We start from the raw sequence: 24409 nt of genomic DNA, 5'->3' as shown, positions 1-24409 counted from the left end.
CTTAGCAGAGAGAGGCAGTAAGGATGAGAAGAAAAGAAAAACGATACTAAGGTGAATCAACCCTACAGCTCACTTAAGTGTCTTAATTCACAGGCAAGGACAGAGAGCAAGGAAGTCATAAAGGCATATTTATTTCAACAATAAAAAGCTTACTTCAACAGCTCCCCACTTCCTAGATGATAAAATTCAAACTCTCTTATTTGAAAAAAATTTAAAACTTCAAACAAATAAAAAGGTAGAGTATTTATAATTGAAAAAAGTTAACATTTTGCTGTTTTGCATAAAATAACAAAACATTCTACAGTTTGTCTCCTTACATCCTTCACTAAACTCATTCCTCTCCTGTTTCTAAAAAAAGAAATCACCAACTTAAAGTTGATACACATCTTTGCATTAAGTGTAAAATATAAACAATTAAGGAATCTGGGTGAAGGGGATGGGGAAGTTCTTTGTGATCTTGCAACTGTTCTGTAATTGTGAAATTATTTTGACTAAGAATTTTAAAAAATTAACATGAAAGATAAAATAATAAAGTTGCTTTTATAATTACCAAAAAAAAATCTTATCTTGCATGGTTACTACCCTGGGGGAGGTAGGCCCAGTTAGGGAAAGGAAGGGGCCACAGAGGGCTTCTGGGATGCCAGTAATGTTTCTTGATCTGGAGACTGGTGACACAAGTGTGTTCACTTTGTGAAAATCTGTCAAAATGTACACCCATGATTTGTCCACTTTTCTACATGCAGATTATAGTTCAATAAAAAGCAACTAAAAAAAAAGTCTCAATTCCCTTCCCTGGCTGGGGTCTGCTTCCAGCCTAGCAGCCCACGGTGGGACATGTCTGACTCCTCTCCCCATCTTTGCTTCCCTTGCTCCCCCATCTGCTTGTTTGCTTTGACCTCTGACCCTTCCAAGTTTGAAGCTGGGAAGAGGCGCAGTAAGGGACAGGGAAAGCCTTCCCTTCTTTTGTGGTACTCCACTAATCAGGTTTTAGTGTGCTTTCTAGACTCAGCAGATGTGTAAAGCTAACTCTTTCTTGTATGGGATGCTTCTGTGGTTCCCTGGAGAGCTCCCATTGTTGAGACCTCACCTGTAGTTCTGGTAATGTTGGCAAGGCCTCTTCCAGCCAGCTGATTACAAGTCCCTGCTTTTTGGCAAACCACTTTACAAAACTTTCTGTAGGGGTGTCACTGTCCTTCAAGGATCCTTGTGAACCTAAGCCCTTTATTTCTACTCCAGGCCAGCCAGCATTTTCTCTGCTGTACCCACACCTTTGCCCTGAAGAATTCTAAGGGTTAACAGCCTTCCCATACAGCCACTCTGTTTAGACTTTCCCAGGCACAGGTCTGGTCTCTGTGTCCACCAGCTCCAGGAACAGAGGTCAAGTTCTCCAAGTGAAAATACCACTGCCCTCCCACTTTATCCAAAGGAACTCTCTCTCCTCTCTTCCTTTATTTATTTTTTTCCTTCTCTCTTCCTTTTAGGTGATGCGTTCAGGATTCCAAAATTGGTTTTCACATACTGCCTTCACAAGTTCTGCAGTCTAGAGTCTCATTTGGGAACACTCTGCTTTGTTCTCAGCCTTTAGGTGCTTTAGCCAAAAATGAGACAAGTCCTTTGTTATGATCTGCTACAGTACAAAGCAGTATCATTAGTGTTAAAAGGTATGTAAAATAAATAAATGAAACCAGGTAAGGGGATATTTTCAATAGGAAGAAGGTGTAAAGTATAAATATCATATTCTGCAAAAGGCTTTTTTCACTCATTATATTTTCTCAATTCATTCATACTGATATATATAAACCCAGTTGATCCATTTAATAGTAATGAATAGTATTCCATTATTTTTATATATAAATGTCTTAGAATTCTAAAATCTATTCCCCTAATGGATATTCAGGGTACCCCTCACCTAATATTTTTTCCAGTTATAAAAACTGCTTGGATGAATTCCTGCCTATGACACATTCAATATTGTCTTCCATCTCTTAACTTTCAACGTTTCTGGGTCATTATGCTTAAAATAGCCTATGGTGGCTTTATTTTGCCCCCATCCACCATCCAATCTGAGAATCTCTATCTTTTAACAGGCATGCCTAATCCATTTGCATTTATTATGGTTACTGATATAACTGGATACACTTCCTCTTTGCTTCTTTTTCTTTTCCTATCTTTGATTTTAACAGTTTAAGTTTTCTTTGCTCTTGTTTTTCTTTATGGTTTGGAAATGATACACTCTACTGCTATCATTTTAGTGTTCATCCTTACAGTTTTTAAGATGTATGCTCAGTGAAATCTGTATCACTATCCTCCTCATAAGCCTCTACTGTAGAAACCCCTATTAGAAATATAAACGACTGTCTGTCCTTCGTGTACCTTAACTGTTCTTCCCTATTTTTCTCTATTTCTCTGTGATGCATTCTAAGTGATTTCCTCACATCGAGCTTCCAATCCACTATTTCTCTCTGTAGCTATAGCCTGTCTACTTTTAACCTATTCAATGTGTTTCTGCGTCAGCAAATAATTTTTTCATCAGATGATTTAATATTTTCCTCAAAATCTGCCCACTTTCTTTTCATACTATCCTGTTCTTTTCTTACAATGTCTAACATCTTTTCTTTATCTCTGTGAAAATTCACATAAAGATCTCTTTGAGGTTGTACTCTTATCGCCACTTCTTGGGGTAGAAATGCTTTTACTTATCTCTTTCTGCTCATTCTCTCTCTGGGAAATCAATTTTCTTGGAGAGTTTGTAATTCTGACCATGAGTTCATCTTTAATGGAGACTGTTCTCTACGGGAATCTGGTGCCCTAGGTTGTGAGGTGTTTTAACAGGGAAATCTCACATTTGCCTTGGCCAAAGCCTCTGGATTTCTCTGTTTCTATACCAGTTTTTATACTATTTTTTTTTCAGTTTTGCCCAGAGTGTAAATTTAAAACTATGCATAGTGATAAGTGTGGGGTTCTAATTTATCGTAGTCAATTCTTTTTCCATCCAAAACCCCTGAGAAGATCACAGTCTTCATGCTGTTTCCTTGGACTAGTGGATGGAATTTTTCAAGTTCATTTTTCACATTTTTCACATTTTTCACATTTTTCACCTGTTTGGCTCCCAGCTGCAAGTGGGAATTGTTAGCCTGAGGCCTTATCTGCAGTTCCCATACTGGTCCTAATACCTCACACCCCAAGCATTATATCTGGTTTCATAAAACTGTTTAGCTTCAGCTCTCACTTAAAGCTCAGGGTTTGAATTTCCTCTCTCTTCCTGGCATCTGAGGATTTCTCTTTCTTGCTTTCAAGCTCAGCTGTGTATTAGAGACTTTTTATCAGCATTTCTACATGGTTGGAATGAGGTTAGGGATTCCACATCAGACCACTCCAGTATATGGAAACTACAGAAACCCAAACTCTAGCATGGCATAAAAGACCTTACATGACTTGGCTCCTGACATCTTTTTCAGCCTCATAATTTGCTCCAGCTATAGCAAACTATTTGAAGCTGCCTAAATGAATTGCAGTATTTCACACCCTCTGCCTGGGATGCTCTTTTTTTTGCCTCAACCATATGATAAATACCTATTTATATTTTAAGACTCTTTTCAAGCATCCCCTCTTCTGATGCCTTTCTTGACTCTCTCCTACCAAATCTGACCACACTCCCTTTTGGGTCCTCTGTAATGTGGACATACTTCTATTACTGTATCTGCATTTTATGCACATACTTTCTTATAAGGCTGTCTTCCCCTCTGACTATGAGCCATTTGAGAGTTTGAACAATTTGTCTCCCTCTCCCCAGTGCACAGTAGGTATAATTGAACAAAGCCATCTCTACCCTTAAGAACCGAAGTCCAGTGTAGTTTTCAGATCTGAAATTTCAGGTTAGAAATAGAAAAATCTACAGTCAATTCCAGAACAGAGGAATTCCATATATATCCAAGAATGTTTCCTTATTTCTGTCCAAATATGGGTCCCAAAACAGGTATTTCAAGTTGTTCTCTGAATTATTTAGAGGAACAAGGGAAGTGGACACAAGGTATCAAAAGGGGAGGTACACGAGTAGTGGAAAGGTTATCACCAGAAAGAAGATGTGCCTTCTCCTGTACCATCTGGTCTTAAGTTGTGGATGGCTGAAACATCAAGTTTGACAAGATGGAAACCATCCCACCACAGGGGGCAGGGAACAATCTATTGGCTGCTCAATCCTACAAAAGGAGCAAAGGTTTACAGAGCATTCTCAAGTACTAAACCTGAAAGAATTAGCACATCCTAGAATCTTAAAAAAAAAAAACAAAAAAACCCTCCGATTGCAACCAACAGAACAAATCACTTTCCCTTAAGGGAGTAAGAAGAGATTAACCAAATTAACCTTTACCATTCAAATGTATACTACACGAGCTCTATTGGGTCTCACTTTTATTCAATGTGATAAGGCTATGGCAAAATTACTTGTAATAAACCGATAACAGAAGTCCAATGTTCCTAATATTCCAAGATTGTTATACCCCCTCTGCTTGACATTCAGAAAGCTCCACTTTCTTAGTTCACCCTATAGGGGGCAGACAGTGGAACCGGACTGTTTTGTACAAATCCCAACTCTGCCACTTACAGCTGCATGACCTTGGGCAAGCTACTTAATCTCTCTGTGCCTTAGATTCTTCATCTCTAAAATATAAATGATAAAAGCATCCATTTCACAGGGCTGTTATTAGAATTTAAAGAGTTAATGCATGTAAAGCACTTAGCACAATTCCTGGCCCAGAGAAAGGGGCTCTTAAACACTGGCGGTAATTATTACTGTTGCTCTCATCATCACTGGTCCCGGCTCTAGTTTTCCTACACAAGCCTTTCCTTTTCCACACATGAAAATAGGAAATTATTGATCAGTTTTACTGCATGCCAGGCACAATGCTTAGCCCTTTTGATCTGCATTTATCTATTTAGCTCTCATAATAACACTGCAGGTTACATAAACTTATTTCTGATGTTACTGACGAGGAAATTGAGGCTTGAACATTCAGCAGATTCTTGGCATTTAAATGTGATGCTGGTGTGTGGGAATAAGTTACTTGGCAGAATAGATCTAACTCTCTAGAATTCACATTTAACTCAATTTGCTTTTAAGTTGTCATTGTGTACACATAAAGTAAGCATGTGTGTGGGCACAAAGGAAAGAGAAAGCAAGTACTGCTTATTGAGAGGTTCTGTGTCACTACTTCCCTCTACCTAGCCAAATCTTTTCAACCCTGTAAGGTGCTCTGAGCACTAAAACAGACAGTGAGCTCTTTCCTCTGAACTCTTAACCCTTACTGTCTAAACAACAATTTTGTAATGGACCACATATGATTATCTATCATTACTTATTAATTTCTTATAATATGATCCCCCAACAGGAAGTCCCATGAGGGCTCATACTCTTATCTTAAATTTCTTTTATGTTCCCTGGAGTATCTAGCATACTGCTGGGCATAAAGTTGTTTTGCAATAATATTTGTTAAATAGTTTACTATCCAGACCCTGCAAAGGCATCCCCAAATAAGAATGATTACTGTTTATTCAATAAATTTTTACCTACAATGTAGCGGGCACTGCATTAGGTCTTGGAGCAGAATCAGAACCTAATAAGATACTGTGGTCCTCAGGAGTTTATAGTAGACTACAGAAAAGTACAGGTAATCTGATAATTAAAATACAGTGAGGTAAGTGCTATGAGAGATATTTGAACCAAGTACTAAGACAGTATTGAAGAGGGAAGGATTAATTCCCAACGGACCCAGAAAGCACTTCAACATTCATTTATTTAACAAATACTTATTGACCACTTAATATGTGCCAAGTACTGTGATAGGTCCAAGGATACAAAAGTAAATAAAATTCCCAACGTCCCTGTATTCATGAAATTTATAATCTAGGATTCACAGGGAAAGTCACACTTGAGCATGTTCACAAATGAGTAGAGCAGTCTCCATAAAAAGAAAGAGAAAGGTTTTCCAGGAAAAGGGACCAGCATCAAGTCAAATCCCTGGGGACATGGAAGAGAATAATTCATACAGAGACCAGCAAAATATGGGGTATGGCTGGAATACATTCCTGGGAAAGGGGAGCTATAAGGGATGGAATGAGAAGGCTCCCTGGGGTAGAACAGGAAGGGTCTCATATGCCATGCCAAGGCTTTTACAGTTTTAGTTCATTTGGTCATTCAGAAAAATGCACTGTAAACTTCTATGTACCAAACCCTGTGCCGAGTACTGGGGACACAAAATTCAGTAAGATGGTAGTCTTTCAAGAAGCTCAGAGTATAGTGCGGTAGAGCATTTAAAAAAACACAATATAGCACAAATAAGGGCAATGACAGGGGCATGTTTAAGATACAGGGATGGATGGAATGCCTGGGTGGCTCAGTCGGTTAAGCATCTGCCTTCGGCTCAGGTCATGATCCCAGGGTCCTGGAATCAAGTCCCACATCGGGCTCCCTGCTCAGTGGGGAGCCTGCTTCTCCCTCTGCCTGCTGTTCCCCCTGCTTGTGCTCTCTCTCCCTCTGACAGATAAATAAATAAAATCCTTAAAAAAAAAAAAAAAGACACCGGGATGGCTGAGGGAAAGGGAATGATTAGATTGGCTTTCTGTCTGGGGGACAGAAGGGTGATCAGGAAAGGCCTCACAGTAGAGGAGACACTTGAACTAGGTCATGGGGGACAAATAGGAAGTCATAAATTGATGGTAACAGCAAACACTTGCACATTACTTAGTATGTGTCAGGTTCTGTTCCAAGCACTTTATATATATTGACTCACTCAACCTTCATAACTACCTTATAAAATAGATATTATCATTATAGATAAAGACACAGAGAGGTTAAATAACTTGCCCAAGGCACACAAATAATAAGTGGCATGGCTGGGATTTAAACATACGCAGTTTGGCTCCAGAGTCTGTGTTCTTAATTACCACACTATACTGCCACCAAGCCAAGAGAGTAAGGCCATTCCAGGCAAACAGGACAGCATATGTAAAGGTACGGAGGTATGAAACACCACACCATCTTGGGGAAATTGTGACTGGCTGACACTGGACAGAATGTAAACAATAAGAGCAGCAGGGGATGAGGCAGGTACCAGGTCACAGAGGGCCTTGGGTGCCATATAAAGAAATGTCTTCGGGCGCCTGGGTGGCTCAGTTGGTTAAGCGACTGCCTTCGGCTCAGGTCATGATCCTGGAGTCCCGGGATCGAGTCCCATATCAGGCTCCTTGCTCAGCAGGGGGTCTGCTTCTCCCTCTGACCCTCCCCCCTCTCATGTGCTCTCTCTCTCTCATTCTCTCTCTCAAATAAATAAATAAAATCTTTAAAAAAAAAAAAGAAATGTCTTCATCGATAGGTAATGAGAAACCACTGAAGGATGAGGCAGGGAAGTGACCTGAGTAGACTGTCTTTTTTATTTCTCTGGCTTAAGTGTGGAAGGGAGAATGAGAGAGGATGTCAAAGGCAGAGAGACAAGTTACCAGACCATGGCACTGCTCTAGATGAGAGATTTTTATTTATTTATTTTTATTTTTTTAAAGATTTTACTTATTCATTTGAGACACAGAGATAGAGAGAGAGAGAAAGCATGAGCAGGGGGCGAGACAGAGGGAGAGGGAGAAGCAGGCTCCCCGCCGAGCCAGGAGCCCGATGTGGGGCTCAATCCCAGGACCCTGGTATCAGGACCCGAGCCGAAGGCAGACACTTAACCATCTGAGCCACCCAGGTGCCCCTAGATGAGAGAGTTTTAAATTTAAAGTGGGAGATGTAAGGACAAGGAGGATTTTTAGGAGGCAGAATTGAAAACTGGATATAAGAGTTAAGGATAGTTTCCAAGTTTCTAGTCCCAGTTACTTGGTATATGGATTTAAAAGTACATACAGGAGGGGGCACCTGGGTGGCTCAGTTGGTTAAGTGTCTGACTCTTGATTTCAGCTCAGGTCACGACCTCTGCACTGAGCATGGAGTCTGCTTAAGAGTCTCTCTCTCTCCCTCTCCCTCTGCCCCTCCCCTGCTCACACTCATGTGCTCTCTCTAAAAAAGTAAATTAAAATAAATAAATAAATAAATAAATAAATAAATAAATAAAAGTAAATACAGGAGAATAAAGAACAGGTCTGGAAGAAAAGCTACTGCATTTAAGAGGAATGTTATTCTCTCTACGCCTATTGCTTATTCTGCTTCCATAACCTTCACATGATGCATTCTCTTCACACAGGGACTCTCAATTGGGGCATAAGTGGGGACACAGAGGGGAGAAGAGGCAGGTGGAAGTATATCAGAATCTGGATGTTTGTATATGAGTGTATGAGTAGTTCAATTACTACCCTTCTCTTTTTCTTCCAGTTTGATATCACAATCCTGCCCACCACCATCTGTCATTGAGAGTCACTGTTGTATACAACTCCATGAGTACTCTGACAAAACAGAGACAGTTGAAAATTTTGATTATGCACAGAACTCCAAGACCAGAAGAGATTTTTAAAGACCATCTAGAATTCAGCAGATCTCAACCAAGGGCTACTTGGAAATACATGAGGACAGTTTTGCTTATCACAATGGGAGGTGCTGTTGGCATTTAGTGTCTGAAGGCCAGGGAGGGTCAATGTTCAGTAACTCACAGGACAGTTCCAAATAATGAAGAATTACCTTGCCCCACATGACAACAATGTTCCTTTGAAGAAATACTAATAGGGGTGCCCGGAGGGCTCAGTCAGTTAAGTGCCCGCCTTCAGCTCAGGTTGTGATCCCAGGGTCCTGGAACGGAGCCCCATGGCGGGCTCCCTGCTCAGTAGAGAGTCTGCTTTCCATCTCCCTCTGCCCCTCCACCCTGGCTCATGCTCTCTCTCTCAAATAAATAAATAAAATCTTCGAAAAAAAAAATACTGATAAAGTTCGACCCCACATTTTCCAGATGAGGACAAAGTGAGATCCTAGGTAAGGAAATGATTTGCTAAAGACCACCTAGTTGCACCGGAGGGCCTAGAACTCAGGGCTTCTGTTTATACACCCCTGCACTGCTTTCTAATCTGGTTCTGGTAACCCTGTGGCACATCTAGAAGAGGAGTCCAACTGAGTACATAGGTCAAGTACTCAGAACGCCATCTTGCTATCACAGCCCTGTGCACACCTTCTCTAGCCCCAGATATCATTCTCATCGTCAGAGATATAGGCTCGAAGTACAAGTCTGGCAGTCATCAGCATGGGAAGCCTTAAGATAAATAAGGTTACCCTGGCCAAATACATAAAATATGACGAAGCTCTGGGGAGCACAAATATTAGGAGTCTGGTGGAGGAGGAGGAACCAATAAAGGAAACTGAAAAGACCAGAAATGTAAAAGGTCAAGGAGGCAAAGGGAACCAATTACAAATATGTTTGTTTTTAGTGAAATAATTTTTACTTTATCATTAATTGGGTACCCATGTCCATTGATTCATTATTGTCTATCCTGTATTTATTCCTTGCCTCTTCTCTGTGAACAGAAATCAGACATGCAGAGGTTGCAAAGAGTCCATTAACACAGTGTTTCCCAGTCTCAGCTATAGCTGTGAAGGCCATGTGATACAGCTCTGGCCAATAAGGCTCGAAAGTAGAATATCACCACCCAGCCTTACTGAGTTTGTACAGAGTACACAGAATCATATTTCGTACTTTAACGTTCCTAACAGACAGGAAAATCTTGCAAAAAAAATAAGAGGGGGCTTGTTCTCTCAGCCAGCAAAACATACCATACAGCCAAAGTAATCAGAAGAGTAAGAAAAGTGCATGTGGGAATTGATAAATGAAAGTCTGTACAGAATGGGAGAAAACAAATTAGGAGTGGTCCAGAACACTTTGGGGAGAAAGCATAGCAAGAAAGAATTCATAGGTCTTCCATAGTAGAACTAAGCACCACCTTGCTACCACAGTCCTTTCCAAATTTTTTTCTAGCCCCAGATCCCCTCTCCCTCTCACCTTCAGAGATTCAATCGTGGCCTGCTTGTAAATCTTTCCACCAGGATCTTTCTTCTGAGGACTATTTTGGATTCTAGGCGTTCGAATGACGAATTTATCCATTGCTAGAGGACTGCCAACTACCTTCACGTGCTTGCAGCGCTTTCTGCTCAAGAAAGAGGGAAGATTCTAAAACGTCATAAAAACTGCTGTGATGTGTTCTCCCTAAAGTGACACAATGGGCTTCTATTCTATTCTGGAAGCATTCCTGAATACGAGGACTGTTGGGTAGAATTTACAGGAAAGAAAATTTCGTCTTAGAAAAGAAATATCTTCCTAAGAACTGAAACTGTTATACATGATCGGTGTAATTCCTGAGTTAGGAGGTGCCCAGCTTTTAGAAGTGCACGCTGTGCAGGGGATTCCAATATTGGGCCAGGCATTGAACCCGGTGACTTCTAAAAGCCTTTTTCAACTTAGGTGAGGTTGAGGCAGGGTTTAGTTCCACTGGGTTCCATGAGGCTCAATATTAACAACTACCCTACCATAATCACAGTCCCAAAGGTTCCCCTAGTAACGAGCAACCAACCACCACCTCCAGATCTCAGTAGGGTCCTCACAACAAGCAGCCATCTCCAGGAACTGCTCGGTGGTCCGAGGACCCTCACCACGACTGTCGCGCCCTGAATCCCTGGGCAAAGGGAAAACACCATCCTCCTCTACCCTCAGCACGCAGGACCCAGGAAGGGGAAACTAACAACAGTCTGACGTGAGACCCACCAGGAAAAGCAGTCCTGTCAGGAGCTGGACCCTTGCGGAGCACACCCTCTGAGGACCCACGCCTGGGCCGCCGGGGTCAGAATTATATTGACGCTTTCTTACGGGACGGTGGTTTCTCGGACCTCAGAGCGCCTCGGAACCTCCGCAAACCACATTCCCCAGCATGCACTGCAAAGGAGCGGGTGAGGCGCGCCCACGGCGACTGTAGTTCTCCGAGACCGACTTTCCCGACCCCACCGTGTGCCGCCGGTCGCAGAGAACTACATACCCCAGCGTGCCCCGCGGAGGGAAGGAATCAGGGAAGGCCTGTTCGCTCTAATACTCGCGATGATTGGATCCATCTCTTCTTGCCAACCTAGAAGAAGTTCTTAGACCTGGAGGTGGGGCGGGAGGCGGCAGTTTTGGGCGGGTCAGGGCGGAGCTGAGGAGACGGCGGAGGCGGAAGCGGCGGCCTGGGGGGCGGGGAAGGGGCTGGCCCCGGAAGGCGGAGGAAACCCTGAAAAGAAAACAGCAACAAGCTGAGCTACTGTGACAGAGGGAAACAAAATGGCGGCGCCGAAAGGGAGCCTCTGGGTCAGGGCCCAGCTGGGGCTCCCGCCGCTGCTGCTGCTGACCATGGCCCTGGCCGGAGGCTCGGGGACCGCTTCGGCTGAAGCGTTTGACTCGATCTTGGGTGATACGGCGTCTTGTCACCGGGCCTGTCAGTTGACCTTCCCCTTGCATACCTACCCCAAGGTAGGGCCCGTCCGAACCGGGCTACGACCCTCCCCTGGCCGCCGATCTCTCCGCTCTCTCGCACTTGTGTCGGCTTGGGAAACTGGGTGTCGAATCCACACCCTACAACCGCTGTCTCCCACCTGTGTAGCTCCTGTTTTCTTCCCTAATTCTACCCGCACCCATCTCCTGCTGTAATTACCGGAAGTTTGTGCTGCATCGACCCTATATTAGGCTGGGGACGCAGAGATGGGCAAGACATGACCCCGTTCCCCTGGCAGTTTGCGGGGCGGCAGGGGAGACGAGCACTCCGATGGGGAGGAGGATATGCAGTCAGATGCTCTGCCACTGAGCTATACCCCCTGGGGAGGAGGATATGGATGATTAATGCAGGGTCTTCACTTTCAAGGAGCGTAAGGGATGGTGGGGGGCAGGAGCAGATATGCAAGCCCACAAAAGGTTAGTTCATAACCCATGTTTACTGAGCGCCTCTCTGGGCCGGGAGCGCACAGTATGTTCTGGGAGTCAGACAAGCAGACAATTCCACCGTGGTATGAAATATATTAAGTCAGCCCTAGGAGTTGAGAGACGCACAGGAAGGGCTTTCCGCCTGTGTTGAATTACTGTGTGCGAGACTGCCACTAGGGTTTGAGGTGGCTTAGAGAAAAAGCAATTAGGTTTCTGCATTCAGAGAACTTATCGTTCAGTGCAGAAGACAGAGGGAATTCGTGGCGCAGGTATAGAAATGAGACTGCCCCTGGGGGGTCGGGGTCCCAGTTTACCGAGGGGAGTGACCCTGCTTTCACTTCTCGTCGCCTGCGGTTGATGCCTTTCCTTTAATTCCATTCTGCTTCTCAAGTTTTTTGTTTGTTTTTTTTTTCAACTTAGGAACTCTTTACTCAACATTCTAAATTGTGTGGTGACTCCCCACCCTTTCCCGTATATAATTTGGATATATGCGCCCTTCCCCCCACTGGCTTTTTTTGTAAGAGCTTTTGCTGCTGTTACTGGTCTTTTTCTCCTTGTATTCCTTTTATCTCCTCTGTGCTGTTGGCTTAACCGTGTGGCTAGCCCTCTTTGCTCTCTCAGACTACGAGGTGACCACGAGGAGAGGGCCGATGAACTTTAGGATGTTCCTTATTGGCAAATGCTTTCAGGTCTTTGATATGAAAAGCTCTAAATGCTTTCACTTCCCATATGTCTGTTTACTGCAGGATTTTATGTTGCATGGGGTTTATCAATTTTCAAGAAAAAGTGTGGGAGCTTGATTATCCTAAAATTTTCAGTCAGATACTAATATAGCAATGAGGAGAAAGAAATGAGAGATTCTGACTTCCAGGTTTAAATCAATGTGTACTGCCCCTAAACACATTACTTTCTTCTCTACTTATAAGCCTGTCATCATTAAGAAGATTGTATGTATCACTAAGATTTATTTGGCCTGGCATTGAATGGAGACTTATTTTGTATCCTTCTAGTGTTTTCTTGTGTTTTTTTCCTTTTTTGAGATTTTCCTAGCAAACTTTTGGTATGACCCAGAATGCTGGGAAAATAACTAACTACTATAAATGTTTCTGGAAACTTCAGGTACTTTTATAACATCCACTATTTAACAGTTTTTAACAATTGATGTGATGTCTGTAAGTCATTTTTGCTTCTTCATTAAAGCTGTTCTCACCAGGAAGTCGAAGTCATTTGGGTCCCTGTATGTTAGATGGACTTAAAATTTATTAACTGTCTACTCTCGGTTAGCCAGTTGATGAGAGATTTATACTAATTATCCCTAATTGTCACAACCATGCAAAGTAGGATTTTACAGTTGAGGCTCTGAAAGGTTAAGTGACTTGCCTAAGGTCACATAGCTAAGAAGTAGTGGAGTGGTAGGAATTCAGTCCTAAAACTGGCTACAGTGTGCTGCCTTCTATTAATAAAGTTGTATTAAAAATATTTAATTTACTTATTTCACTGATTTCTTTTGGCCCTCTGAATTACTGTGCTTTGCAGTTCAGGAAAAAGCAGTGTGTGTTTTAAGAAATTAGATGAATTAAGAAACTCACATAGCCTTTCAGTCTGGTATTTGCAACTGGAAGATAGAAATCTCATTTTAATGACTCTTTTTTGAATTAGTTATTTGTTGCAAGAAAGTAGAATATCTGTAAGTAGTTATTTTAAAATTTCAATATAGTTACCAATTAACTTTCTTCAAAAATGCAGTTGCATAATTTGTCTGGGTTCAAATACAAGAGACGTATGTTATGTTAACAGCAAAGCTAATTAGAGCCAACCTGGTCATTTTTAGAGTGTGGGCTCTGGAACTGTACAAGCCTGGGTTCCATTCCCAGCTCCACTTTTACTCTATGTGTATCTTTGCTGATCACTTAACTTCTCGTGACTTCATTTTGTCAACTGTAAAAAAAAAAAAAAAAAAAAAACACCTCACACCTTACAGAGCTGGTGTGAGGATTAAAGATAATGTATGTGGTACTCTTAGCACATAAAACCAGTTTGGTACATATAGTATCTGAATAATGGTGCTGAATAATGAGAATAGTTAGCTTGACTTAGCTCTGGGAAAGAAAATGCATATATTCTATAAATAGTATCATTGAGGTCCCTTCTGATTATTTAGCTGGCATTCAGTTTGGTGGGGAGCACCATTTCCTTGTGCTCTAAATCAGAGGAGATACATTTCAGATAAGCTTGCCAATCATTTGAGATACATAGAGCATGAAATATTTACTTAGAATAATAGTATTATCTAGTACATGAAACACTTAGTTGGAATAAGGATATGATTTTTTTTTTTCTTGAAGATTTTATTTATTTATTTGAGACAGAGAGAATGAGAGACAGAGAGCATGAGGAGGAAGGTCAGAGGGAGAAGCAGACTCCCTGCTGAGCAGGGAGCCCGATGTGGGACTCGATCCCGGGACTCCGGGATCACGACCTGAGCCGAAGGCAGTCGCCCAACCGACTGAGCCACTCAGGCGCCCAAGGATATGATTCTTAATAGCTACCAATTGAGCCCCTACTCTGTGCTGGACATTGTATAATACCTTAAGTGTTAGCGTGGTGTCTGGTACTTTGTGGGTGCCCATTAAATATATTATTATTATGCTGATTTATTAGATAGTTTAGCATAATATTCATGATATTGTGGACGTAAAATGTATAATCCTCATCATAATCAAGATTGACATAAGAGTATTGTCCCCATCTTACAACCAAGGAAACTGAGACTGAGAGAGATTGTCACTTGCCCAAGGTTGTACAGAGCAAGTGGTGGGGCTGAGCTTCAAAGCAGGACTGATTCCTGGACCTAGGCTCTTTGCAGCATGCCCTACTCTCTTTTGAAAATGAGACTGGAGGGCTTATTGGCTTGGTTTAAGAAAAGAAAACCTACCTGAAAATGAAATGGCATGCAATATAGCTCATACTAATGAGCTCAAGCTTCCTCTGTGCAGTATAAGGAGGTATGTGATGCTCCAAATACCTAAGAGAATTCTTCCACTGTTTTACAAAGCTGCAAAAGCTACTCAGGTATGAAATTTATCTTAATTGTTAAAATTCTTTCAGTTTCACCTTAACAAAAAATGCAACTAGAACTCAGGTCCAAAAACACTCTAGCTTCAAAATTATATGTAACACTTGTTTAATGTCAGACTGCAGCCATCTCTTCTAAATGGGTGTTGCTGCTTCATAAGTCTTACTAATCCTTCTGCTGGAAAGAAATGCATACCTTTCTCTTCCATTGATTGCTAACTGGTATATGCACATGCTGTTTGCTTCCTTATTAGGTGCCCGCCAATTTGTACACAGTGGATCACACAGTAAGTTGAAGGGGCTCCCCCACATGTACTGGTTTGTGTCAAATACTGTATGTACTTCATCTAACAAAAGCCTGTTGAAGACATTGTTATTGGTCTTATTAAGCAGTTAACATTTCCCCGTAATGAAGAATCGACCCTATCCTGAGCTCCCATAGATAGGCAATGATGCCTGTAGCTATTGTTTTCTGTTTTAAAAAAATCTATTATTGTGATTAACACTACTACCATTTATTGAGCACCGTTTGTGTCCCAGGCACTATACCGGGAATAGCTATGTTCCAGCATTATTGAGGGGTTTGGAGATAATTTATAGCTATTATCTACTCTTCTGATAAGAAAACTGAGATTTAGATCAGTAAAGTAACTTGTGCAGCGTCACTCACCTGAACGATTTTAATCCAGGTCTGGCTGGTTCCAGAGCCCTTTCCCATAAGCCACACTTGCTCTTGTTTGTGTTTTCAGTTAAAGTAAGCCAAGTTTAAAAGCGCCTTTCATGTAAGCATTTTTATAGATGTATGCCTCACTTTGTGGGGGCCTTTATGGCCCTATTTGCCATGTGAAGCTAGTCATGATACTTTTTCCTGAGAAGCCTGATGATTTGTATAAATATTTATGTGGCAGAGGTATGCCATTCATCCTAAGATACTTGCTTACTCATTTCTACCTCTGTTAAAGTTCTGATTATGTCACTGTTATTTTTATTTTCAAATTTTTCCCACAAAGTGTAACCTTGGAATATGGGAAAAGGGTATAGTTTTTTTTTTTTACCCACTAGGCTTCTTTCTTGGGTATCACTTTTAAAATAAGAAACTAAAACCTCTTTACATGGCAGAGGTCTTCGGTATTACCTGGCTCCTATCATATTTCTTTCTTTCTAAAAGTTACAAACTTTTATTGGACATTTTATAATAAACCCTACTAACTTTGTTTTCTTTTTGACCTTTTTTTCCCCCCGAGGAAAAAATATATATATATTTTTTTTTGGTAATCCTCCTTCTTCTTGAACTCCCTAGGAAGAGGAGTTGTACGCATGTCAGAGAGGTTGCAGGCTGTTTTCAATTTGTCAATTTGTGGATGATGGAATTGATTTAAATCGGACCAAAATGGAATGTGAATCTGGTAAGATGCTATGCAAACAGTATATAACATTGTGGTTTTTTGGGGGTTGTGTTATGCTCCTTACATGTTTTCCTCAGAAAATGACAAGCATATTGTTTAAACTGATTTCTAGCATATTTTAATTATTGTGAGGTGTGAGTTTTATCAGCTGCTGCTAGAAATTTCATGGACTATCAGTTTCATCTCTAGGTTTCCCCGCTATAGGAAAGTAGAGCATTCCTATGAAACCTTTCCTGAGCCAAAATGGCATAAAGCAAAGAAGCAATTACCATTAATTTACATGGAAAAATTTTTGAGTGCTCTCAGTCCCCAAAAATAACCTCTCCTAGGCTTTTCTGATACCTTAGGACACATCTTGCTAAGGAGGCACAACATAAATCAAGATAAAACACAGATGCTCACAGACACAGTTCAAAGCTCTGGCGGCTGGATGTGGAGCAGCGTTCCCCGGGGAGGAGCTTGGTGGTGCCTCTCTTGCTGCTGGGGCGTGCATGCTGCCTCTGCAATGGCTCGCTGCAAAACAAACGCTGAACTTTGTTTTCGCTTTCTTTTTCATCAAAGCATGAATCCTCTTTGGATTTCTTTTGGTTAGCAAAAATAGGTATGAACTCCTGAAAAGTGGGGGCTACTCCTATTTGTTGAGACAATGTTGATTTTGTACTGTGGGTAGGACACCTTTGTGTAACCAAGCATTCGGTTTAAATGCAGTAGTAATTACCCTTCTCATAATTCATCACTACCTTTTCAATGGGTAGTATAATTTTCCTAAGCCTTTCAATCATAGGCCAGTTGATTTAGCTCAAGTTTTTTTTCCACTGAATCAGGCCTTTGACTCACTGTTTAATAGTGTATTCTTTGTGGGTCATGCTGATAAAAGAAGTAACCAGAGTCTGTCATCTCTTAAATCACTGTTCTTACCTTTTGCTGAAAGAGATGTGGTTAATAAAAGAACCCTGTAATCAAGACAAAATTGACATTTAACTTTTCAAAGAAACTATAATGGAATTTTCTCCATTACATTATGCTGTTTATTCAGTGTAGCAGGAGGTATCTTTTTCCACATCACTATGCCGTGACTCCTGTCTAGTCTCCTTGATTTCATGACCTTATTTTTTATGGCTCAGTCTCCTAACTGGCCATCTTTATATGTGCATAATGCTGTTCAATTTATTATCTAGCACCTTTGAGAAGTATATTACAAATACATGACTGGGTCGGAAAGAAAAATAAAATTGTTACGGTGGTAAAGTGTTATATATCACAAGAAAGAACTGGCTCTAGTGAACTAAATGAAGAGGGTGTGTACCCATCTTAACTTTGGAATCCTGCTGTAGAACACTTTCTAAGTTCAGTTTCTCAGAATTTAGGGTGTTAAACTGATTGTTTTGTTTTTCTTTGCTCTGGGAATACCCTTGAGTCTCAGCAGAGTGATCCAATTCTTAACGGTAATGTCACACTTTTGTGTAAATCACTAAAATACATTGTTCAACTCCATGAAGTATGGCATTTCCATTTTAAGCATATAGAAATCAACAGTTGGAGAGGTTAAACAGCATGGCCCAGGACACATACACAGCCAAATGTATATGGAGCCCAACTTCAGGATGCCAGACCGTGTTTTTTCCACTTTGCAAACCTTAGCGGTGAGGATCCCCTTATTATGAATGTCATCATCTAGCCTGAGCCTGAGTGTGTAATCAGTAGATTTATACTGGAAACATCTGACGTGTGGGAGGTAGAAGATACGGGGTTTATTAAGATAATACATTTGCTACTATTATCAAATTTTGAAAATTCATATTGATGAAATTCATATTGATGAAATGCTTTTTAAGTAAAAGAAATTTTTTTTATAAAACGCCAAATCCCTTCTTTTCTATCCTTCCCCTTTTTCTTTCCTTCCCTTTTTCTCCTCTCCTTCGTCTCTCTCTTTTTCCTTGTAATTTGACTGTTTTTCTCTTACAGCATGTACAGAAGCATATTCCCAATCTGATGAGCAATATGCTTGCCATCTTGGTTGCCAGAATCAGCTGCCATTCGCTGAACTGAGACAAGAACAAGTATGAAACAAATACTGCCTTTCAGAATTGTCTGCTTAAATTGCACTGACTTGTATTGAAATGTTTATCGCCCACTAGATACTGTTTTAGTGTTATATTTTATAGTTTTCAGCAAACAAATTATATGTTTGCAAATAGAAAAGTCAATTGCATAATTACTTTTGTGTAATGCTTTACTGTTAAAAGTTGCATTCATATCCATAATCTCTTTCGTTTTTTTTCTCTCGGTCCAGTGATGATATTATCCCCATTTTGCATATGAAAAAACTGAGGCTCAGAGAAGTGGATAGTTGAGAGTCATTTTTTTTCACCCCAACTGCCATTGCCTTAACTTAGATCATCATTCCTTTCTCATCTGTATTACTAAACTTGCAAACTATTTTTCCACTTCACCCTCTTCTGTCCATCCTTTAGTATGTGTTCAGATATTTATTTTCTAAATGGAAATCTCATCATGTCATTCTCCTGTCTTACATGCTTCAGGACCCCCTCCCCAATTACATACTGGGTTAAGTCCAAACTGCTTATCGTGGCCTGGCTCCTGATTACCTCTCTTAGGCCATCTCTTTTCCCCACCCCTCATACTCTATACTCCAAACATACTGGATAAAGTTTGTTAATTTTATTAACTTTTGCATAGAAAGTACAACTACATGGTATAGAACTCAGAAGGTAAAAAGAGTATGTAGTGAAAAATCTCCTACCCCTGTATCTCCTAGCCATTCAGTTTTCCTCTTAATGTAGCCAGGGTTACCAAGAAAGACATATTTTATGCATGTACAAGAATATATATATATTCCTTCTTTTGTAAAATACAAGTATACATAAAGAGTGTCTACTCATTCTGTTTTTCATTGTACAATCCATTTTGTGGATGTATCATAATTTATTTAAGCAATCTCTTATTTGGATATGTTGGTTGTTTCTAATCTTTTTCACTTATAAGCGATGTTGCATACTTCACACATTTATATCTATAGAATAAAATCATAGTAGAATTGCTGAGCAAGAGGTATCTGTATTTTAATTTTGAGAAGTAGAGCAAAATTGCCCTCTTTGGAATTTGTACCAATTTTTAAAATTGAGATATAATTCACATACTATAAAATTCACCCTTGTGAAGTATTCAATTCGGTAGTTGTTAGTATGTTCACAAAGTTGTGCAACCATCATCACTATCTAATTCCAAGCATTTTTATCACCCCAAAAAGAAATCCCATACCCACTTCTTTCCTTCTTCCCCAACGCCCAACAATGTATCACTTTTAATATATTTTAAATTTGTGTTGGTCTTACTATGAGTAATGTTAAACATGTTTTCTAATTTTTAAGAGACTTTTTTTTCTCTTAGTTGTATACATACTGAATAGTTCTTAATTTTTATATGATGAGTTAATTCATGGTTTTGTTCCTTCTACTCCCCATCCTTCTATTGAATCCCCTTGATTCAGGGCAGATATCATTTCTTTTGTGAAGCCTTCTTAACCCCTTCTCACCTTGGTTTGGGTTAGGTGCCTTTCTCCATACACATGTATTACCCTGTTTTTAACCTCTGTCCTATATAGATTACACAGTTTAAGCACAGGTGTATGTTGATGAATAAAATACACATGGTCCCTGATCTCCTAAAATTTATAATCTCAGTGAATACTTGTTTGGTGAATTAATCATTGAAAAATTTCACAGCTATTAGTGGGAAAATTGGATCATGAATATAGATCTTTTGATTCTACAAACTGATCTCTTACTCCATAATGCCTCTCTTTTGAAATATAGCAGAACCAAAGCCATCCCTAGAGTGCAGCAAATGGTATCCCATACTTGTGCTTTAGAGGGGCCCACTGCTGCTAAATAAGTGAAAAAGTCAGAATTTGGGGAACATGATCACCATTCATGTTAAAATCGGTAGTTTACTATGTATATTCAGTGCATAGGTTTTCCCCTCACCCTGCCCTGCTATCAGATGTCTCACATTTTATGCATATATTCTTTTGGTTGGCTTTTTTTCCTTCCCCTTTTCCACTGATGTTCATTATAGCATGATGTATTTACATAAAAGCGTTAAAGATGAGAATGGTAGAATTTGTCTTTCCCCCTTCCACCTCTTGAGACCTTGCTAATCCTTATTTAATCAAATCTTAAGATTCTTCACAATTTTGGATCTGATTCAAAAGCCTGTTATTCTGATAGAGGTAATAGGTAGTTTATATGTGGGTATGGTGGCAAATTAAAGTAGCCTGGGATCTTAAGCTTTATCACAGTTCATTTGCATAGGAAACTAGGAGTTTAATGCTAGTTATTATGGTAGAATCACTTTTTATTCCCTGTTCCTAGATTTGGGGAATCTTAATTAAGTTTGTTCTCTTGAATATACATATATAAAAATAATAGATTTCTCATGATTTACCTTTTTTTTTTTTTTAAAGCTCATGTCCCTGATGCCAAAAATGCATCTACTCTTCCCTCTAACTCTGGTAAGGTCATTCTGGAGTGACATGATGGACTCTGCTCAGAGCTTCATAACCTCTTCATGGACTTTTTATCTTCAAGCTGATGATGGAAAAATAGTTATATTCCAGGTAATAACTGTGCTTCATAAATTCATCTAAATACCGACAATAGTAAGTGTACATGTCTTAAATGAGTGTCTTGGCATAGAGCCATATACATCATCAAATAATAATTACTGATTTGGCCTACATTAAACATTGGGCATCAAGACACAGTGAGACTTCCCTCTGCCCATCGGAAGCCTATCTCAAGCCCATGGTCCTTCTAACAAGAACTCTGAGTCTTCGAAATTTTATAGTGGTTAAATTGATAAAATGAAACCTTTAGATATGAGAGATAAGAGTAATGAATATACCTTGAATGTAAATAATGGCATGAATATATATATCACATATGGATATTGAAGAAGAGGAATATACATCATTTTTAGTTTTTTGTAGTGCTTTTCTTCATAACTCTTGTAGGAGTTTATTGAAGAAGCATATTGCCTCCTAGAGAAGTAACTTCTCCTACCTCATTACTGACCATGTGATGTGATGATAATAACTGCTTTTCTTAAAGGTTCTTATGTACTAGGCATTCACATATGTTATCTCAAATCTTTAAACACCTTCATGAGGTTGTATTATCCCTATTTTATTGATAAGGAAACCAAGAGTCTAACTTTTTAAGGTCACCCTGCCGGTAAGTAACAGAATTAGGCTTCAGACTCAGGTTATTTTCATTCCCAGGCTTATATTCCACCCTACCATGCTATCTTCCTTTTAATTTGGTAGTTAAATTCCTCAAATGTACCACAAACTATGTTGTGGCACTTTCTCTCAGGTAATAATTAAAGTAAACCTTTTAATTATTATTGCTAATAGAATGGCTCACTGTAAGGCTAGTATGTGGCATTACCCTGAGTCTTAGGCCGTCTATACATAATTTGGTAATAAGTAAAACACAGAAGGAATTTTTTCTCTTTAAATACATGAGTAATTTCTGTGTACTAAAGCTAATTAGCTTAAAGCTTAAGTTGAATCTCAGAGTGGAGCCCTCATTCATTCCTAATTAGATGTGAGATGAGCTTTGTTTCTCTCTTTGTATTAACTTTTGTGTAACTAGACGGGAGAAACCCCTGCTCCAGAGGATCTGTCCTATATGGAGGATGTAGAGCATGGAGTATTTAGCTATAATGTATGAATTACTCCTACTTAGGGAAAAATGGAATGTTTCAGATGAGAAAAATAGAGATAATAGATGTTTAGCCCAAAATTTTGGCAGTCCGCTAAATTATTCTTGATCAACTAGAATTAGAATTCATTTTTGCAGGGTATGATATTTAATGCAGTATGTTGTAATTTGTCCCTGCTTTTTAATTTATTTTTAATGTTGTCAGAAAGTTAAACTGACTAAATACTTGACGATGCCAGAAATCTGTCTGTTTCTTTGCAAGGCACCGGATCTGATGTTTAGGAAGTGCAATTAAAATACATTGTGGCTAATGTGTTTTATTTTTTATACCAAACTTCTGTTACTTTTTCTCAATTTGAGTGTTTATACAGATGATGTGTTATAGGACTTGTTACTGAGAAAAGCGTAAGAAGTAGAAATGGCTTAATTGCTTTCATTATCATTTTAGTCTAAGCCAGAAATCCAGTATGCACCACAGTTGGAGCAGGAGCCTACAAATTGGAAAGAATCGTCACTAAGCAAAATGTCCTGTAAGTTTTATTTCAAGTAGCTTGGGATAACAACACTAGTAAATCTGGTTGTGGTCTGGAATTGGTTGTATGATTGTTCTTACACTAACAGAAAGTGAACAAATAATTTCTAAACAGTGGTTCTCAAACTTTAGAGTGCATTAGGATCTGGAGAGCTTGTTAAAACAGATTTCTGATCCCTACTTCCAAAGTTTCCAATTTACTAGGTCTAGGATAGAACCTGAGAATTTGTATTTCTAACAAGTTCCCAGATTTTGTTGATACTGTTGGTTAGGGGATCACACTTTGAGAATCAATATTCTAAAGACATGTAGCTTGCTTTGAAGGATATTTTGACTATGAACTAATGAAGTATTCTGATATTTCTGATATGCTAACTGAATAGTGAAACTATCCCAAAAGTGTGAGTTCTTGTTCTATTTTTATTTCCATGCTAGAAATAAATTTTAACTTATAGGAATGTATAATATCAACCTAAAGCTGAGCTTACCTTTTAAAATGTACTAGTTCATACCTTATTTTAGATAGTGATTTAATTAACTTTCTAATTATCTTGTAATTAGATAGAATTAAACAGAATGTAATTAAACAGAAAGTAGCAATGTCAACAAGAATTTGAAAATAAAATAGGAAATCCATAATGTGGTAGAATATTCATTTGGTGTTTAACATGCCAGAGGAACTTGCATTCCTTATCAGTGTATCAGATTACACTTACAAAAGCAACTGGGTATCTGTACAGTCTATATATCTAGGAGTAGTTTTGAGACTAGCTTTTGGGATATAGGATATCATAAATTGTACCTTGTTATTTCAACAGATCTGCAAATGAGAAGTTCACAAACACATAGGAACTATCTTGAAGATGGAGAAAGTGATGGCTTTTTAAGGTGTCTGTCTCTGTATGTATTCCTGTTTATTTATATGTATCAGTGATAAAATCTGGCTTGTATCAGACAGATGCATTCCTTTTTATTATTTTAAAATTATATCAGCTGCTAAAAAATTGTTTACCTTTTTCCTACCAACTTGTACTTTTGGATACTTTAGTTTGTTTAAAAGGTAATACACATACTACTATAATAAAACCCAAGCAGGTAGTTTTTTTCACAATACAGAAGCATTCTTGTTCTTGTTAAGATTCCCTGATTTATGTTAAGAAATGTGCTTCTCCAGACATTTAAATTAAGCTTTAAAGTATGTCTGAATGGTTTGGGGTTGGATTTTTTTTTATCTACATGACAGCACATAAGGCTAGGGAGAGTAGGTAAGGGGTATAGATTAAGGAGAGCTTTGTATTCTGTGCTAAGGAGTGTCAACTCTATGCCAAGGATCCTTAAAGATGGCAGGAGAAAGTAGGCAGGCAGGGGTAATGGGTACCTTATGCTCTCCTAGGAAGGAGTATCAAGCCTTCTGAGAGTGAGGGGGGTTTTATTAAAATATTGTATGCTTCTCCTCCTCCAAAGAGTTCTGATATGAGCTCTCCTCCTATAGCACCCCCCCCAAAAAAAAGAAGAAAGAGAAAGACAGTGGCCCATAGCACTTACTGATAATTATCTACTGTGTCAGATACCAGACCAAGCATTTGAGTAGAAGTGGTAAACAAATGCTTGCCCTCACAGTGTGTATACTCTAGTGGGCTCTTCTGTCACAAGTGTAACACTACAGTAGTCCAAACTGCCTGCTTCCTATAATTTCTTACAATAAAATAGTTTCTTGACAGGTTTTATCAGGTATCAGCA

The 24409-nt window shown here is 39.5% G+C and overlaps 2 protein-coding genes across 7 annotated transcripts in view; one reads left to right on the top strand and one right to left on the bottom strand.

The window, feature by feature from the left end:
- The window catches only part of TCEANC2 (transcription elongation factor A N-terminal and central domain containing 2), a 33594-nt gene extending 22685 nt beyond the window's left edge, over positions 1-10909 (bottom strand). For 2 of the 4 annotated variants that reach the window (XM_081818433.1, XM_081818434.1), the window contains exons 1-2: positions 10543-10694; positions 9969-10113 (exon numbers count right to left, since the gene is read on the bottom strand). In XM_081818433.1, the coding sequence (XP_081674559.1) occupies positions 9969-10113; positions 10543-10580 (183 nt within the window). In that variant the 5' untranslated portion in view covers positions 10581-10694. Of the gene's footprint in view, positions 1-9968; positions 10114-10542; positions 10695-10727 lie in introns of those variants that run through there. The other 2 variants (XM_006737671.3, XM_031032804.2) reach the window with 2 other exon arrangements.
- A 286-nt stretch (positions 10910-11195) lies between these two features.
- Positions 11196-24409, top strand: part of TMEM59 (transmembrane protein 59) — a 30762-nt gene continuing 17548 nt past the window's right edge. Inside the window, exons 1-7 of one of the 3 annotated variants that reach the window (XM_081818430.1) lie at positions 11196-11462; positions 15239-15271; positions 16285-16390; positions 18356-18450; positions 20877-21029; positions 22586-22667; positions 23488-23557. In XM_081818430.1, the coding sequence (XP_081674556.1) occupies positions 11274-11462; positions 15239-15271; positions 16285-16390; positions 18356-18450; positions 20877-21029; positions 22586-22667; positions 23488-23557 (728 nt within the window). In that variant the 5' untranslated portion in view covers positions 11196-11273. Of the gene's footprint in view, positions 11463-15238; positions 15272-16284; positions 16391-18355; positions 18451-20876; positions 21030-22585; positions 22668-23487; positions 23570-24409 lie in introns of all 3 variants that reach the window. The other 2 variants (XM_081818429.1, XM_081818432.1) reach the window with 2 other exon arrangements.

Source organism: Leptonychotes weddellii, chromosome 4 (genome assembly GCF_054177405.1).
Source record: "Leptonychotes weddellii isolate Sample4059 chromosome 4, ASM5417740v2, whole genome shotgun sequence".
In the NCBI taxonomy this organism is placed as follows: Eukaryota; Metazoa; Chordata; class Mammalia; order Carnivora; family Phocidae; genus Leptonychotes; species Leptonychotes weddellii.
This window is presented reverse-complemented; position numbering and strand designations above follow the sequence as displayed.